Raw genomic sequence first — 17,834 nt, forward strand, 5'->3', positions numbered from 1 at the left:
TGTTTTTCGGACTTCAAGATCAGTTACTTTCCAAGGACGCAGATTCGTTAGCTAGGAATGCACGTTCGTTTCATAGATCCTTATGTTTTATTGGTTGTTCTATTCCGGTCTGGCTTCCCAGACCACCTCAAGTTTGAGTAATAGAATAGCCGTTTGCCGAAAAAAAAAAAAAATATAGATAGAATATGGAAACCAGAATCCACAAATCATGCGTATCACCTAATTGATCATCTCTTTACTTCTGTATATTCTCCAACGGTCATATATTTTTGACCTTGTACAATACTTCTCTGTATATAAACAGAGCATACTTCATCAATAATAATTATCTGTTCATACCAATCCAATATGGTATCAGAGCCAATATAGATTTTAATCTATTTTTCTTTCTTCCTCTGCTCCTTACGTCTCATTCTGTCCGTTACGAGATTTGTCTTCATCTACGTTTTATCAATCTTATTTCTCCTTTCTCCTGTTCAACTATTGATCATGTTAACAATTCTTCTTCTCAGCCTCTTTACCATGTCAAAGACAATTCCAACCAACAATGCTACTCAAAGTCATATCCTGCCAAATGTCAAGCATGTGGTGTGCAAGGACATACTGTCAAGTTTTGTCCGGAATTTTGGATCGTCAAAAGCTTCAACAACACTTATGCTCCATCACGGCTACATCAACTTCTGCAACAACATCAAACCACTCAGCCATGGCAACCTCGTACTCATACCACAATGATATCTGGCTCTTCTCCTTGGCTCCTAGACTCAGGTGCCTCGCACCACATGACGTCCGACTTAAGCAATCTCTCCACTCATAACCCGTATGCTGGAGGCGACGATGTGCTTATTGGTGATGGCTCGGCCTTACAATTACACACTTCGGTTCCTCCACTCCATCTTATACTCAACCTTTTTTCTTTAATGATGTTTTATATGTTCCATCACTTGATAAACATCTTATTTCTGTATTTCAGTTATGTAAGACTAATGGTGTAGCAGTTACCTTTACACCAACTTACTTTCAGGTTAGAGATTTACACACAGGAGCTCTTCGTTTGGTGGGAAAACCTAGAGACGGCACGTATGAATGGCCTAAATCTCCTACTGCTACTCGACCATCCCTTGCCTTTGCTTCCACGGTTAAGGCAACATTAACTGATTGGCACTCTCGGTTATGCCATCCCGCTTTATCTATTCTTCATAAAACGATTTCTCAGTTTCACTTACCTGTTTCTTCAAATGTTTTATTGGCTCAGCCCTGTAATGCATGTTTTACTAATAAGATGCATAAATTACCTTTCACTGCTTCATCTTTACAATCATCTCATCCTCTTGATTTTGTCTTTTCAGATGTGTGGATTTCACCACTTTTATCAGTAGATGGTTTTAAATATTATGTTATTTTTGTTGATCATTTTACTCGATACACTTTGTTGTATCCTTTAAAACAAAAATCACAAGTCTTTCATGTGTTTATAAAGTTCAAATCCTTGGTTGAAAATTGATTTCAAAACAAGTTAAGAACTCTCTATACTGACAATGGGGGTGAGTATATTGGTCTCAGGACTTACCTCTCTAGTCATGGTATTTCACATATGACCATCCATCCCTCTCCACACACCTGAGCATAATGGTGACCATCCCTCTCCACACACCTGAGCATAATGGTATTGCTGAAAGACGGCATCGACATATTGTCGAGACATGGTCTATCACTTATGTCTCATGCGTCAATGCCCAAGTCATATTGGACATATGCATTTGGTTCGGCTGTGTATCTTATCAATAGAATGCCAACCTCAAATCTCAACTTTAATAATCCTTTTATATCTCTTTACAAATCTCCACCCAACTTTGAAAAATTACGTGTTTTCGGGTGCTTATGTTTTCCTTGGTTGAAACCTTACTCTGCTCATAAGTTAGATGATAAATCAACTCCATGTGTTTTTCTTGGATATTCTCCCTCGCAAAGTGTATATTTTTACTTAGATAGGTCCACCACCAGAATTTATACATCTCGACATGTTGTGTTTCATGAGACCATTTTTCCATTTGCCATTTCTTCACCACTAACAATGACAGGTAACTCTTCTGTCACAGAAGAAATCAGTTTCATTGGCCCGTCAGTAACTATAATTCCCCAGAGACGATCATATTCACTTCAGACTCCACCAGCTTCTCAACCTGTTCAAGAAAGTTCTCCTGAGATCTCAGAGCCAACAACGTCACCAACAGCTTCTACACCTATACCACCGACCTCTGCATCTTCTCAACAACGTGATCAGCCTGCTCCAATATCTCAGACAGCTCCACTAGCACCAGCAGCTCAACCTGTTCAAATTGGTCCGCTTTCTCAACACACAGCTCCGCCAGCCTCAACAGCTCAACCTGATCAACCTGTTCAAATTGCTCCGCTTGCTCAACAGACAGCTCCATCAGCCACGACTGCTCAACCTGATCAACCTGTTCAAATTTCTCCGCTTGCTCAACAGACAGCTCCATCAGCCACGACTGCTCAACCTGTTCAAACTCAACCGCCATTACGAACAAGCAACCGCCTCCGCAAACCCGTTCAGAAGCTCAATCTTCACACATAAGTTTCTCATTCCTCAGAAGCGATTCCTCGCACAGTTGCAGAAGCACTAAAAATTGCTCATTGGCGCCAAGCCATGATTGACGAGATAAATTCTCATATTCGTAATCATACTTGGGATCTCACTAATTCGAACCATGTTTCTAATGTTGTAGGATGCAGGTGGATGTTCACAATCAAACGGAAACCAGATGGTACAATCGACAGATACAAGGCCCGGTTAGTTGCCAAAGGCTATACACAAAGACCCGGAGTTGATTATCAAGACACGTTCAGCCCGGTGGTCAAACCTGCGACTATAAGAACTGTTGTAAGTACTGCAGTCACACGTAACTGGCCAATGCGACAACTCGATGTCAATAACGCATTCTTACAAGGTCATCTTCAAGAGGAGGTTTATATGATGCAGCATCAAGGATTTCAGGACAAAGACAATCCACAAGCAATATGCAAACTTCGTAAAGCAATCTATGGTCTTAAACAAGCACCACGGGCGTGGTACAATGAGTTGCGAAACTTTCTCCTTCAATCTGGATTCAAGAACTATGTTGCTGACGCCTCCCTCTTCATCTACCACCGCGATAACATTCTACTATAAATGCTCGTCTATGTAGATGACATCATTATCACCGGAAACAGCACCTCTCATATATCTCGGTTTATCACTTCCCTTTCTACTCGCTTTTCTCTTAAGGATTTGGGTGATCTTTCATTTTTCTTGGGGATTGAAGTTACTAGAACTAAATCTGGAGTTCATTCAACAAGGTCTCGTTATATTGCAGACTTACTGCGCAAGGCGAACATGACAAATGCAAAACCGGTGCCCACTCCTATGGAATCCAACTCATCTCTGACTCTCCTTTCGGGTACACACCTAGATGATGCCACCAAGTATCGCACAATTGTGGGGAGTCTACAATATCGATCACTCACCAGACCAGACATCTCTTTCTCGGTTAACAAATTGTCTCAGTTTATGCACAAACCAACAACGGAGCACTGGTCAGCTGTTAAACGAGTATTGCGCTACCTCTCCGGAACATCATCTCAAGGCATATACCTCAGCGCCAATAACATACCAAGTCTACATGCCTTCACTGATGCAGACTGGGCCGGAAACAAAGATGACTATACCTCTACAAGTGGTTATATGTTTATCTTGGGAGCCATCCAATAGCTTGGTCTAGTAAGAAGCAAACATGCGTTGCTAGATCCTCTACGGAAGCAGAATATCGCGCACTTTCTGCCACAACTTCTGAACTATGTTGGATCTCATCACTCGTCAAAGAGCTTGGGATCAACGTCACGACCACACCTGCTGTGTATTGCGACAACATTGGAGCAGCATATTTAGCGGCAAATCAAGTGTTCCACTCAAGAATGAAGCACATAGCTTTAGATTATCATTTTGTTCGTCAATTTGTTCAGTCTGGTCAGCTACGAGTTACACATGTCAGTTCTTCCGATCAGCTTGCTGACGCCCTCACGAAGCCTCTACCTCGAGCTCGGTTCAACACTTTATCTGTCAAGATCAGACTTTCTCATCGACGTCTGTCTTGAGGGGGTGTGATAGAATATGGAAACCAGAATCCACAAATCATGCGTATCACCTAATTGATCATCTCTTTACTTTTGTATATTCTCCAACGGTCATATATTCTTGACCTTGTACAATACTTCTCTGTATATAAACAGAGCATACTTCATCAATAATAATTATCTGTTCATACCAATCCAATAAATAATGTAATCATACTTTGTTGTGCATATTTCGTAACTGATTTAGACAAGATGTTACCACTTTATTTCCACTTACGCCATTTCCTGGCTTCAGTAAACCAATGATAACCGGAACCAATACGGAGTTATACCAAATGAAAATATCCAACGACAGTAAATAGAAGTCAACGTTGTATTGTAAACTTGAAAAGTTGTCACAAAATAACATAACAGCATCAATCAGTTGTTTTTTTTTTTAAAGTTCTTGTACAACTCTCCTAAAATATCTGGTGTTGCTTGTCGAGATCGATTAGAACGCTCTGTGCAGGAACATGTATGCTTCGAATCGTAAATATGAACATAAAACGCCGGGAATTCTCCTTGGGTAGAAGCACGAACTCTCCAGAGACATCCATCAACCCAACACTTAACAACGTATGATGTCGGGGTTGATCTTTCTACATCAAAATCAAATTGATGCCTCACTGTAAGAAGTTTCAGTCGTCTCTCCAAATCGTCTTTACTCTCGTATCGTTGACATACCGCAATGTTTATCAACGACATCTCCAACCTTAGAACCTCCAGATTCTCTTTAGATCCGCTCATCGAGAAGTTCTAATATCTCTTCTTGGGAGGTAGCGTTGGTGAATCTTCTTCTTCTGTAGGAGACTCACCCGTATGAGCTGAAGTTATCATCTTCAGATGACGCACCGTCCGAATCGTCGAACATATCAAATCGGCTTTCAAATTCATCATCTTCTTCGTTTTCTTTGTCTATTTCATCTTCTCCGACTACGTCGTGTTTTTCTCCTTCCACATTACAAGAGCAGTCATTCTCATTGTCCTCTTGTTCCTTCTCCAAACTGCAGCCATCATAACTCCCACTGTAATTTTCGTCTCTGGACTCAACTACTGAAGCTTCTACATCTGAGGTAAAGCTGAAAAATGTTTTACTCTTCTCTCTTGCTCTGTTCTCCGTAATCTCCACACAGAGACGTAGTTGTTCGATTTTCTTTAGGCTTATAAAACCTTGCAATTGTCGAGTATTGGACACGTAAACTGGTGGAGTTTCGTGCGCCATTGTTTTCAATGCTTTATTCGAGAACATGTAGCTAACCTGAATATGATCCCTCAAATCATTCAATCCGTACTCATCGAGAACAGTCTTTGCGAAATCTTCATGTGTTGTTTTGTCATATAAATGAAGAACTCTACACCCTCTTCTGTCGACGTTGAATACATATCTGTTTTTCTTAATCCAGTTACCGGAAACAATAACTACCGGATCCATAACCAACTGAGAAAGATGAAAACGATAGATAAATAACATGCAGAAGAACATAAACAGTCTCATTGTAAATTTTGTTTGTTAGTGATGACATGGCAAATCTGAGTTGATGACATGGCGGATTCCTTGCTCGTATCTTGGATTTTTTTACAAAACTCAGCCAACAAGTTAGCATTATCTCAGCCTTAAAGTAACAATAACTCAGCCGTCTCGCATTTAAATAACTCAGTCATGTCGTATTTAAATAACACTGCCAATTAACGATAACTCAGTCATTATGAAATTAAAACTCAGCTGTAATTGTAGAGAACCCAGCCATAAACAAAAATCAGCCGTAATTAAAAACAACCCAGCCATAAAGTAAAACATAACCCAGGCGTAATAATGTCATAGCAAAGTACATTAAAAAAAGATAAGATTCTATAAAATACATCTTCACCACTCCCTGGTGGCCCTAATCACACTCATCGGCTCAAACTCACGGAAGAAGAGCCCCACCTCTTTGATCCAGAAACAGCGATTACACATTTTATCACCCTTACTGTTTTCAATGAACCACAAGACCCAATCTCGCTCCAAAACAGGAACACATTGGCAACTATAGAAGGAAGGAACAATGGTTGAAATGAACTCGTCCCTCTTTTCCCAAAACTCGACACCGTGAAGAGAACCCCATGCCCATTTTAGAGATCGAACTAGTTTCCCGATCCTATCGAGTGATTCCCTTGTAAAACAAGCAAAATACTCCTCATCCCGTCGAACCATATTGTTGAGGGCTCGAAGAGCTCGATCGCACACTCTTTTTGTTGAGAGGTACGGTGGCAAAAAAAGTTATCCGCCAATAGTTTTTTTTTTTGATAAAAAAAATAATACTATTGGCGGATAATGTCCTTTTTGAAAATTTTGGCTGGTCCACCATTATTGCATTAATTGAAGATGAAAGTGCGTTTAGAAAAAAAAAATGTAAAATAAGAACTTCACTCATTTGGTGTGGTGTAAAGGTAAAGTCAAAGAGAGTGATTGAATTGGTAAAAACAATGTAGATAATTAGACAGTTTACGTAAAACTCCCAAAGATGAAATAAGTCCGGAATGAACAATATGAAAAGAAAAAAAGTTGTGAAGTTCAAGAAGAAAATAGTTTCCAAAGCTGACATTCATCACATAAAGGTACGTAGTAGGTTTGAACATAATAAAGATGGCAAATTTGAACATTGGCCATTGACAGACAGAGAAGATCGATCTTGAGAAAGAGAAGAAAAAAAGCAACAGTTTACCTGGCTGGGAGGTGAGTTGAGTGGTTCTGACAATAGTGCCAATCCATAGTCAGATGTGTCTTAACATGTCATGGTGTTGAAAGCATCATGCGAGGCGGTTGTGGCATAGTTACATGTAAAAGCTGAGGTGATGAAGTGTTGTCAACGTGAGAGGATTCAGACGATCTCCTTTTTTTAGCATCCATCTAGCATCTTCAAACGAAAATGGTGATGCCCGATAAATGATAACGTTGATTGCTAACCTTTATCATATTTGCTTGACTAAAGCCCGATATGTAATCACAGAGTTGACATTGGCAGGCATATCTGAGGTTTCACTTCAGCTTCTAATTGTCATGTCATCAAACAAGAGTTCACTGATCGTTAATGTTCGAGTACATTCCCAAGCGGAATTGCTCGAGCTTCTTTCTAGTCGTGGTCCCCTTGAACATATTTTCGAGTGTGAGCAGTGCACTGGATGAGAATAGACTTGGAAATCATACCACACATCCATATTTTAGTCGAGTTTATTTGATTTGCTTAGAGAGAAGCCGTCAACAGTGCCGTGCAAACGTTTAGAGGGCATATGGCAATTTTTTAAGAGAAAATTGCTAGAATGTATAAGAAAAGTTGGTTTATTACTAGAGTGTTAAACATCTTTTAAAAATTAATAGAATGTTTTCCTACCCATAGTAAATGACTGTAAGAGCCTTTGGTTAGTTTTTTTTTAATTGAAATTATTTTTAAATATTAAATCCACATCAGTAATTAAATATACACATCATCAGAATAGAAATCAAACTTTCTCTTCTCCAACATAACTACATAGAAGTAAAAAAAAAAACTAACTAAGAACATTGTCTTTGTCGTCTCGAAGAAGGAACCGTCGAAGAAGGAACCGCGAGAATACTCCCACTCTCCGTCATCGACATTGTCTGTGTTTACCTCCTCTTCCTCGAACTACCTCTCTGTCGTGATACTCTGCTTTCTCCGTTATCGTCGTGCCCGAAATCTTCGTCTTCAATCGTTTGTACGAAATCGTCTTCGCCGCATTCTTATCTACGAGTTCGTCTTTTCCGGTAGGATATCGTGACGGTATATATTATATTTTTTTGCGACTGAGATAGGGTTATGTTGCGGCTGTGATATGGTTTTGTTGCGTCTGAGTTAGGGTTTTGTTGCGACTGAGTTAGGGTTATGTTCTGGCTGAGTTATCTCTGTGTCGTGACTAAGTTAATGTTACGTTGTGGCTGAGTTACTTTTATGTTGTGGCTGAGTTACAGTTATGTTGTGACTGAGTTATTCAAACATTTTGTGGCTGGGTTATTGTTATAGTACGGATGTGTTATTGTTATCTTGTGGCTGATTTATTGTTGAGTTATATGATCAGATGGATGTTGCTGAAGTTAAATCACGGGATTACCCTCCAAGACTTTACCCTGAAGGGTCTTCTAACCTGGAAAAAAAAAATTAATCACAATTTCCGTCCAGGAAATTTCTCCCGCATTAGAGAAACAATTGGAATTGATGTGTGGGAAGAACTGGTGAACTCTCCCATTGGAGTAGTTGCTAGGCTAGCTGGACGCGAAAGCATATGGTCTGGTAGGACCGTACACTATCTACTATGTCGACAGCTGCGAGTACATAAGAAGGAGATATGGTGTCTCGTGGTTGATGAGGCTATCAGGTTTAACTTGCTCTATTTTGGTGAGATCACTGGATTAAACACAGGTCCATTGCCAACAAAACTGTTTGAAGCTGATCAATACAAAGAGTTTTGGGAGGAGTTAAAGGTGCCGCTAGGTATGGAACCCAAGTTAGATGAACTGACGGAAGCATTAGCGTTCTGTCCTTTTGGAGTTTTGAAAAGCGTAAGTGGTTGGGGCTGCTACTTCTTCAAGCCATGGGAGTCTATTGTTTGCATCACAATTCAAGGATACCTTTTGAAAATGCAATAAGGGTATTCGACGATGAAGCCATGGGGTCGTATCCATGGGGTCGGACTTCATACGAAGTTCTCATTGACTCTATTAAAACGTTGGCTCCAGAAGGAGAGACATACACAATAAGCGGCATGACCGTCGCGTTATTGATTTGGGCGTATGAATCTGTCGCCTGCTTCGGTGAGAATTTTGGGAGGGTGGTGAATAATGAAGACGTTCCGCTTTTGCGATGGGGTGGAAAGCGTACACGTGCAAGTTTTGATAACTTGTTGGCTGCCGAAATCAAAGAGCATGGCGAGGTAAGGTTTAACGCTGCGTTTTTAGTTTTTTTATGGCTGGTTTATTATATTTGATGGCTGATTTATTATATTTGATGGCTGAGTTATGTGTTATTTTGGTGGCTGGATTTAATTATAACCTGGTGTTGCAGGTGTGTGTGAGGAGAATGGTTTTGATGGACTCAATTGAAGAGATGTTTTCTAAATGGTCGGGTGAACCTGACGACCCACAACTCGTTAGCTTGATGACAGACATACATGCAAGTAGATTTGTGAAAGGTTTTGGGAAGTGCATGGGAATACCCAGGGTAAAATGTGCAGGAAAAGAGGAATGAGAAGAAGAAGAAAATGAAGGGTGGAGTTTCGTCAGAAGCTGAGCCACTCACTAAGAAGCAGAAGAAAGTTAAGACACAGAATGAGTCTGAAGCTGCTGCAGCGGGAAAGGGTTCTAGCGAGAAGGAAGGTAGCAAAGATTTGGAGTTGGAGAACAAAGCGACTCTGACGACCATTGTGAATACTCTGGATAATATTTCCAGGAAATTTGAGAAGTTTGACTCACGGTTGGAAGCTTACGAGTTTGACCAGAACAGACCATTGGTGGACCAAAACACCATTGATGACAGGGTGAAAGCTTTACTGGAGGAGCGTCTGAAAGTTCTGGGAGTTGGGAAAATTCCCGAAAACAATGATAACCCCTCTCCACCATCAGCAGATAAATCTTTATCGTTGGCATCACCGGTGGTTCAAACGCAGCAAAAGTCTGTCAATAGTCCAGCGTTAGCTGCGACTCCTGGTAAGGTTTTTGGACCGAAGAAGAATTTGGCCAAGGAGATTGATAAGGAATCAGGGGTGAAAAGGACTTTGGATGAGGAGTTTGGTAGTGTCGCTAAAGCTACTGATCTTGATAGCCAACCTCTTAATTTTGTATTAATTTCTCCTGCAAAGGCTACTAAGGATGATAAGGATGCTAAGGTTCCAGCCTATGGACGGGGCTTCAGGGTCTGGCGTATTTTTAAGGGGGAGGAAGCCGATGAGAAGAAAAAAGCAGCGCAGGCAGATGCTGCGTTTAAGAGAAAGGAGAAGGCTGACGCTAAGAAAAAAGCGGTTGCGGCTAAGAAAAAGGAGGCTGAGGGTAAGAAAAAAGAGGCTGAGTTAAAGAAGAAACAAGAGACTGAGCTAAAGAAGCGAAAACAGGCTGAGTCAAAGAACAAAGAGGTGACTCCATCTGGAGAGGACAGTGTATTTGCTAATGTGACTGACGAAGTTGTTGGGGGAGAGAACGAATTTGCGCCGGAGTCTGATGTCGAGGATCAAGAAGTGATTAGATCAGCCGTAGTAAGGGAATATTGGGAGAAACGTGTTCAATTATCTCCAAAAGGGTTTGCAGTGACGGCAGTTTTTTCACCACTAGTTTTTCCGTACGTTGGAGACGATGGAACGACGTGCATGGGGAAGAATGTTACTCCTTCATCAGTAATATATGACCCTCTAGCACCTGTTGATCCGGTGCTATTGGAAAAACTGATGCAACACATTAAGGCAATTCCACCCAAACCACCAGCACCAGCAGATAAACCAGAGGTCCTCTCAGCTGATCATGAGGGTGACTTCTACAGCATACTCATCCATGAAAGACCGTGGCCGGAAAAGGAATATGGATGGATGTTTGATAATGTAAGTCTTTAGTACGGCTGAGTTATGTATTAATTTTATTATATTGCGGCTGAGTTATATATTTGATTACAACTGACTTACATATTCTTTTAGTACGGCTGAGTTATATATTATATTACGGCTGACTTACATATTCTTTTATTATATCACGGCTGACTTGTTAATATTATTTGTGTAGCATGTCGCTGCGTATATGATCGTCCTCATTAAAAGGTCTGCGAAATCCAAGTCCATTCTGATCCAAGCGGATTGCCTTCATTGACGTTTGGTGGCAAAGTTTTTTGATTCACGATTTCACTCAGTTCAAGATAAAACCTAGTATGTTCATGTTCAAAGACAATGGTTATGAAGATATGTTAAAGGGTAAGCTTCCCGAACACTGTCCAACAAACTTGAAGTGGTATGAAGATGTGGATCACTTGTACGGATGTCTTCAAACCGGCGGAAATCACTGGGTGGCGTTTCACGTGGAACTGAAGAAGGAGAAGATTGATCGCTACTATCCAATCTTTAGACATGCAACACCCGAAAATGAGCAGTTCATTTAAACCACTGACGCACATGATTCCGTATATGTTGAGTGATCATATTCCTGCCAATATCCGAGCCCCTAGTAAGAAGAAGTTCTCATTCAGAAGGAGCAAAAGATACACTCCATAAAACACCCAGATTGGCGATTGTGGGGTGTATTCGTTGAAGTTTGTGGGGTGTCTAGCGCTTGGTGTAACGTTTGATGGGATAAACGATAACAATATTCAAGGTTTACAGATGAAGATGGCAGCAGAGATCCTCGATGAAGGAGGAAATATTGTGATGAGCAGTTTGCTGGCTAATTGAACCTGTGTTTGTTATTTTGTACTTGACCTATGTTGTTGTTTTGTACTTGACTTATGTTATTTTGTACTTTATTAAGTATTTCACTCAGTCTTATCGTTTTTATAACCCAGTCGTGTCGTATATCGTCGTCAGGAATCAGAAGTTTTAGTTGCGTAAAAAACCAATGCCACGAATCATCATTTTCTGTGTCAACCACTGCGAAGGCTATTGGAAAAATCTGAAAGTTACCGTCCTGAGCTAGTGCTGTGAGTAGCGTCCCTTTGTATTTACCATTGAGAAACGTACTGTCGACTACAACAACTTTGCGCATGAAAGGAAACTCATTTACGCTCGCACCAAAGGCAAGAAACACATTCATGAATCTTCCAAGCTCATCGATTTGAAGACGCGTAACTGTACTCGGATTTGCCCTTCTTATCATGTATAAGTAAGAAGGAAAGCTTTCAAACCCACACTCAAGTGTTCCCTCATCGATTTTCCTTGCAAATTTCAGCGTCCGGTGTGATTTCCAATAATCCATGTGTTCACATTAAAAAAACGATCCTCATAACTCAGCCGCATCAAATAATTAAGACGGCCACAACGTAAAAATAACTCAACCCTATCTTTACTATAACTCAGCCGCATCTAACAGTATAGTAACCCAGCCGCATTGTATGAATATGTCAGCTGCTACATTGGATATTACTCAGCCGTATTGTATGAATATGTCAGCTGCTACATTTTATATCAGCCACAACAAAGTAATTACCTTTATACCAAACTGCTTAGTGATAGCTATTCCGACACTCGTAGGGCGAACGGCCGGACAACCGTCGCCGAGAAAGTTATTGTACAACTCTCCTAAAATATCTGGTGTTGCTTGTCGAAATCGATTAGAATGCTCTGTGAAGGAACATGTATGCTTCGAATCGTAAATACGAACATAAAATGCCGGGGATTCTCCTTGGGTAGAAGCACGAACTCTCCAGAGACATCCATCAACCCAACACTTAACAACGTATGATGTCGGGGTTCATGTTTCTACATCAAAATCAAATTGATGCCTCACAGTAAGAAGTTTCAGTCGTCTCTCCAAATCGTCTTTACTCTCGTATCGTTGACCTACCGTAATGTCTATCGACGACATCTCCAACCTTAGAACCTCCAGATTCCCTTTAGATCCGCTCATCGAGAAGTTCTGATATCTCTTCTTGGGAGGTAGCGTTTATGAATCTTCGTCTTTTGTAGGAGACTCACCGTATGAGCTGAAGTTATCATCTTCAGATGACGCACCGTCCGAATCGTCGAACATATCAAATCGGCTTTCAAATTCATCATCTTCTTCGTTTTCTTTGCCTATTTCATCTTCTCCGACTACGTCGTGTTTTTCTCCTTCCACATTACTAGAGCAGTCATTCTCATTGTCCTCTTGTTCCTTCTCCAAACTGCAACCATCGTAACTCCCACTGTAATTTTCGTCTCTGGACTCAACTACTGAAGCTTCTACTTCTGAGCTAAAGCTGAAAAATGTTTTAATCTTCTCTCGTGCTCTGTTCTCCGTAATCTCCACACAGAGACGTAGTTGTTCGATTTTCTTTAGGCTTAGAAAACCTTGCAATTGTCGAGTATTGGACACGTAAACTGGTGGAGTGTCGTGTGCCATTGTTTTCAATGCTTTATTCGAGAACATGTAGCTAAGATGAATATGATCTCTCAAATCATTCAATCTGTAATCATCGAGAACATTCTTTGCGAAATCTTCATGTGTTGTTTTCTCATCTAAATGAAGAACTCTACACCTTCTTCTGTCGACGTTGAATACATATCTGTTTCTCTTAATCCAGTTACCGGAAACAATAACTACCGGATCCATAACCAACTGAGAAAGATGAAAACGATAGATAAATAACATGCAGAAGAACATGAACAGTCTCATAAACCAAGTTGTAAATTTCGTTCGTTAGTGATGACATGGCAAATCCGAGTTGATGACATGGCAGATTCCTTGCTCGTATCTTGCATTTTTTACAAAACTCAGCCAACAAGTTAGCATTATCTCATTCTTAAAGTAACAATAACTCAGCCGTCTCGCATTTAAATAACTCAGTCATGTAGTATTTAAATAACACTGCCAATTAACGATAACTCAGTCATTATGAAATTAAAAGTCAGCCGTAATTGTAGAGACCCCAGCCATAAACAAAAATCAGCTGTAATTAAAAGACAACCCAGCCATAAAGTAAAACATAACCCAGGCGTAATAATGTCATAGCAAAGTACATTAAAAAGATAAGATTCTATGCAATACATCTTCACCACTCCCTTGTGTCCCTAATCACGCTCATCGGTTCAAACTCACGGAAGAAGAGCCCCACCTCTTTGATCCAGAAACAGCGGTTACACATTTTGTCTCCCTTACTGTTTTCAATGAACCACAAGACCCAATCTCGCTGTAAAACAGGAACACATTGGTAACTATAGAACGAAGGAACAATGGTTGAAATGAACTCGTCCCTCTTTGCCCGAAACTCGTCACCGTGAAGAGAACCCCATGCCCATTTTAGAGACCGAACTAGTTTCCCGACCCTATCAACTGATTCCCTTGTAAAACAAGTAAAATACTCCTCATCACCTCAAATTTTTTTTCTAGTCATTGCGTATGTATACACAGCACGCTCATATCCTTCATCCGCTGCAAGCTTCATGAAAGCAAGTCCTTCTTCCTGAAGGTTAAATGTGAAGAAAAACTGTACATCCTTCATATAAAGTGTGCTTGGATTTCTCTCCGCGTAGCAAGTTTTCAACAACTCAGCAGGCATATTGAGTCCACAGGGAACGGATAATACATCGTAAAAATGGCATACACTACGCCGATCTGCTAACGCCTTGATCAACTTGCACGATGCTCTGAGGCCATAGAGATCTTGGAAGGAGTTACTGATCACACGTTCAACCACTAACGTCTGAATCTCTTCAAGCAATTCAAGAATTGAGAAATAATCCATTAATGTAACGTTAATATAACTAAGCAATGTTGGTTGATATAACTCAGCCATGTTGGTTAATATAACATTGAGGCCTTCATAGAGATCGAGACGGTAATACTTTATTATTTAACTTAGAATATAACTCAGCCGTTAATATTAATGGGACGGCTGAATGTGGAAAATACGTCAAAAGTGTGGAAAATACGGCTAAGAACTAATATCAAGGCCTTTTATTACTTTAGTATTTAAAAACTGATTTTTACGTTTAATGGGACGTTTCGTCTTTCTTGATTTGACCGTGTTGTTAATTAATTATGGCGCTTCAGAAGTGTGGAAAATACGGCTCAGAACTAATATTGAGGCCTTTATAACATCGAGACGATAATATCTCAGACTTAATTAAATGATAACTCAGACATAATTAAATGATTACTCAGCCATAATTAAACGAAAACTCAGCCGTAACCATTAACATAAACCCATATATAAATATGTTGTTCTACATACATAATGGCATAGCAAAGAATATAAACCCATACATAAAACTCAGCCTCAATTCATTTAATCCGTAATCATCGAGTACAAACTTTGCGAATTCTTCATGTTTTTTTTCTCATCTAAATGAAGAACTCTGCATCCTCTACTATCGGCGTTGAATACATATCTGTTTTTCTTAATCCAGTTACCAGAAAACAATAATTACCGGATCCATTAGATCTCTGAGAAAGATGAAGAATAAGATGAAAAAGATAAATATATAGATAAAGAAGATGAATAAAAAGATGAACACACACAAACCTAGTTGTAAAGTAGTTCGTTAGCAGTGACATGGCAAATCCGAGTTGATGACATGGCGGATGATTAGTAAAATATTGAACACACACAAACCTAGTTGTAAAGTAGTTTGGATTATTATTTCATTATTAAAATCGTAAATATATATATAAAGATTAGTAAAATATTGTTTTGACATTTCACAAATTTAGAAAGTTTTTTAAAAATTAAACTTTTCGCTTCGTAGATTTATATTATCGAGTAAATAATTAATCATTTAGTTTTTTTTTAAAAAAAAATAAACGATATAGTTTAAAATTTGTTTTCATTGGTTTAAAGTAGTGAAGATTAATCATTGTTAGATAATATGATTTTTGTTATTTAAAAAAAATCTTTATAATTTTAAAAGTTAACATCGATAAATATTTAAATAATTAACATATGGAGGTATAATATTACAATATTAAATTATATCTATTTAATTTATAATATCTATAAATCCAATGAATCATTATTTTTTAAATCTAATAATTGATAGTCCAATAAAAATTTCTAGTAGGCCCAAAATTTAAATGATGAGATTATAGATTAAATATAACATGACTTTATAAAAATAGGTCATTAGGTCTATTTTTTTTAAAAAAATCACACATGATTCAAGGTTGTGACTTCTGTTTTAATATATAAGATATAGCTATCTATAAAAATATAACTTATGATTTTTAGAACTACAAGTATTAATAAAAGTATTTTAAATTAAGTATTTGAAATAGAATTAATCTCGCGTTTTGAAAGTGCGGGTCAAAATCTAGTGCTCTTTTGTACTAAATAAAATTTCACACTAAGTTATATTATTATATTTTACTAATTTAGATTCATTATTATTATTATATAAATATAAATTCTGTTTTATAAAGGATATTCAGTGTAGCAGGGAAAATATATCTAATATTTTTATGTTGAATATTACTTTTTGCGTAAAGACAAAAAAAACATATATCTAGTTATAGAAAATTTAATGCAAAAATTATATTTATAGAAAAAAATCAGAACTAAAATAATAAACAACTTTTACAAATGAAGCTATAAAAGATCTAAAAATTGGGACCCTGCAAAGTAATAGGTGATGTGGGGGCCAGGGGCGGACGTACAGCCAAGGGTGTGGGGTCACGTGCCCCCAACTCATTTTAAATTTTTTTTTTTTTTTGAATTGAATGTTAAATTGAATTCAAAAGAAAAAATCTTTTGTACAACAAGTGTTACTTTGCATATTTATAAACTCATATTTCTCTCCCTATACTCCAAGTGTAAATCAAAGAGCAAAAACAAGCTTAAACTTCAAACTCTTGTGCCAACCAATATCTCATTCCCCCCCCCCCCCCCTCCTTTCCTTTGTATAAGAGTGAGCTTATTCCTCATTCCTTTATCAATCATACGTATCAAAAGTCTCGCAGGTGAAGGACCTTCACCATGTCTCCTCCGGTTTCTCTCTCTCCAAATTGTGTGTACCGCAAGCTGTAGAACATATCGAATGACAAAGGACTTCACTTTCCTCATATGAGTATTCCTCATGATTCTCATTAAAGCCCCCCACTGATCAGTATACTCATGTTGTAACACCCCTTCCATTAACTCCCTCCAAATTTGAGTAGTATAAGCACACTCAAAGAAAAGATGCTCCATATTGTCTCCAAAGGCTCCTTACATAAGACACAAGAACTATCCACAGACCCATTCCAATGTCTCATGTGATCCCCTGTTGCAAGTCTACTCTTCATTGCAACCCATAAAATAAAAGAATACTTCGGTGTGGCATATTTGAACCAAACCTCCTTGTACCAGTGGCAAGGTAGATGCTTCTCCCGAATCACCTGCCATGTTTCACCAGTTGAGAACTTCGTTTTGTACTGCCCTTTCTCATTCTTCCATAATGAAACATCCTCTTCATTGACAAAACTAGCTCTATACTTCTCAATCTCATCCTCCACTTTATTAAGGATAACAACCCGATGATGTCTTCTTCTATGCATTCTACTCGCATCTACTGTTGCATTGAGTGGAATTCCCATATCAATATAGCTTCCCTCCCTCAGAATGTCACGAAGGCAACCCAGAGGCGACCATGTCTCATGCCAAAAAGAAGCCTTCTGACCATTTTTAACTTCCACCCTATATAAACACTTAGCAAACTCTGTATACTTGAGTAACTTCCTCCACATCCATGATCCAGCTTGGGTATTATCCTTTACCGTCCACAAAAATCCCTTTCGAATAAGATAAATCTTTATCCAATTAACCCAAACAGAGTTTGAAGAAACAATCCTCCAGATTATATCCAATCTTCCCTTTCACAGCAGCTTCATCAATCATCTTGGATAGTACATTCATGCATATCACAAACAAATATGGAGATAAAGAGCAGCCTTGCCTCAAACCTCTCTTACTCTTAAAATAGCCAGCCAATTCGCCATTAACTTGTACTGAAAAGGATGCTGTGGTGATGCA

At 38.9% G+C, this 17,834-nt stretch overlaps 3 protein-coding genes across 3 annotated transcripts; 2 read left to right on the forward strand and 1 right to left on the reverse strand.

Moving 5' to 3' along the window:
* Positions 1-3,190: 3,190 nt before the first annotated feature.
* Positions 3,191-3,769, forward strand: LOC106314434 (uncharacterized mitochondrial protein AtMg00810-like). The gene has a single exon (XM_013752302.1). The coding sequence runs from the start codon at positions 3,191-3,193 to the stop codon at positions 3,767-3,769; it is 579 nt and encodes a 192-aa protein (XP_013607756.1).
* A 4,988-nt stretch (positions 3,770-8,757) lies between these two features.
* LOC106314435 lies at positions 8,758-11,586 on the forward strand. Its single transcript, XM_013752303.1, has 4 exons — positions 8,758-9,096; positions 9,228-9,311; positions 9,397-10,749; positions 11,449-11,586. The coding sequence occupies exons 1-4, from the start codon at positions 8,758-8,760 to the stop codon at positions 11,584-11,586; spliced, it is 1,914 nt and encodes a 637-aa protein (XP_013607757.1).
* Positions 11,587-16,957: 5,371 nt separating this feature from the next.
* Positions 16,958-17,548, reverse strand: LOC106314436. Its single transcript, XM_013752304.1, has one exon. It carries the CDS (start codon positions 17,546-17,548, stop codon positions 16,958-16,960), a length of 591 nt encoding a protein of 196 aa, XP_013607758.1.
* Positions 17,549-17,834: the final 286 nt, after the last annotated feature.

This window comes from Brassica oleracea, chromosome C9 (genome assembly GCF_000695525.1).
Source record: "Brassica oleracea var. oleracea cultivar TO1000 chromosome C9, BOL, whole genome shotgun sequence".
In the NCBI taxonomy this organism is placed as follows: domain Eukaryota; kingdom Viridiplantae; phylum Streptophyta; class Magnoliopsida; order Brassicales; family Brassicaceae; genus Brassica; species Brassica oleracea.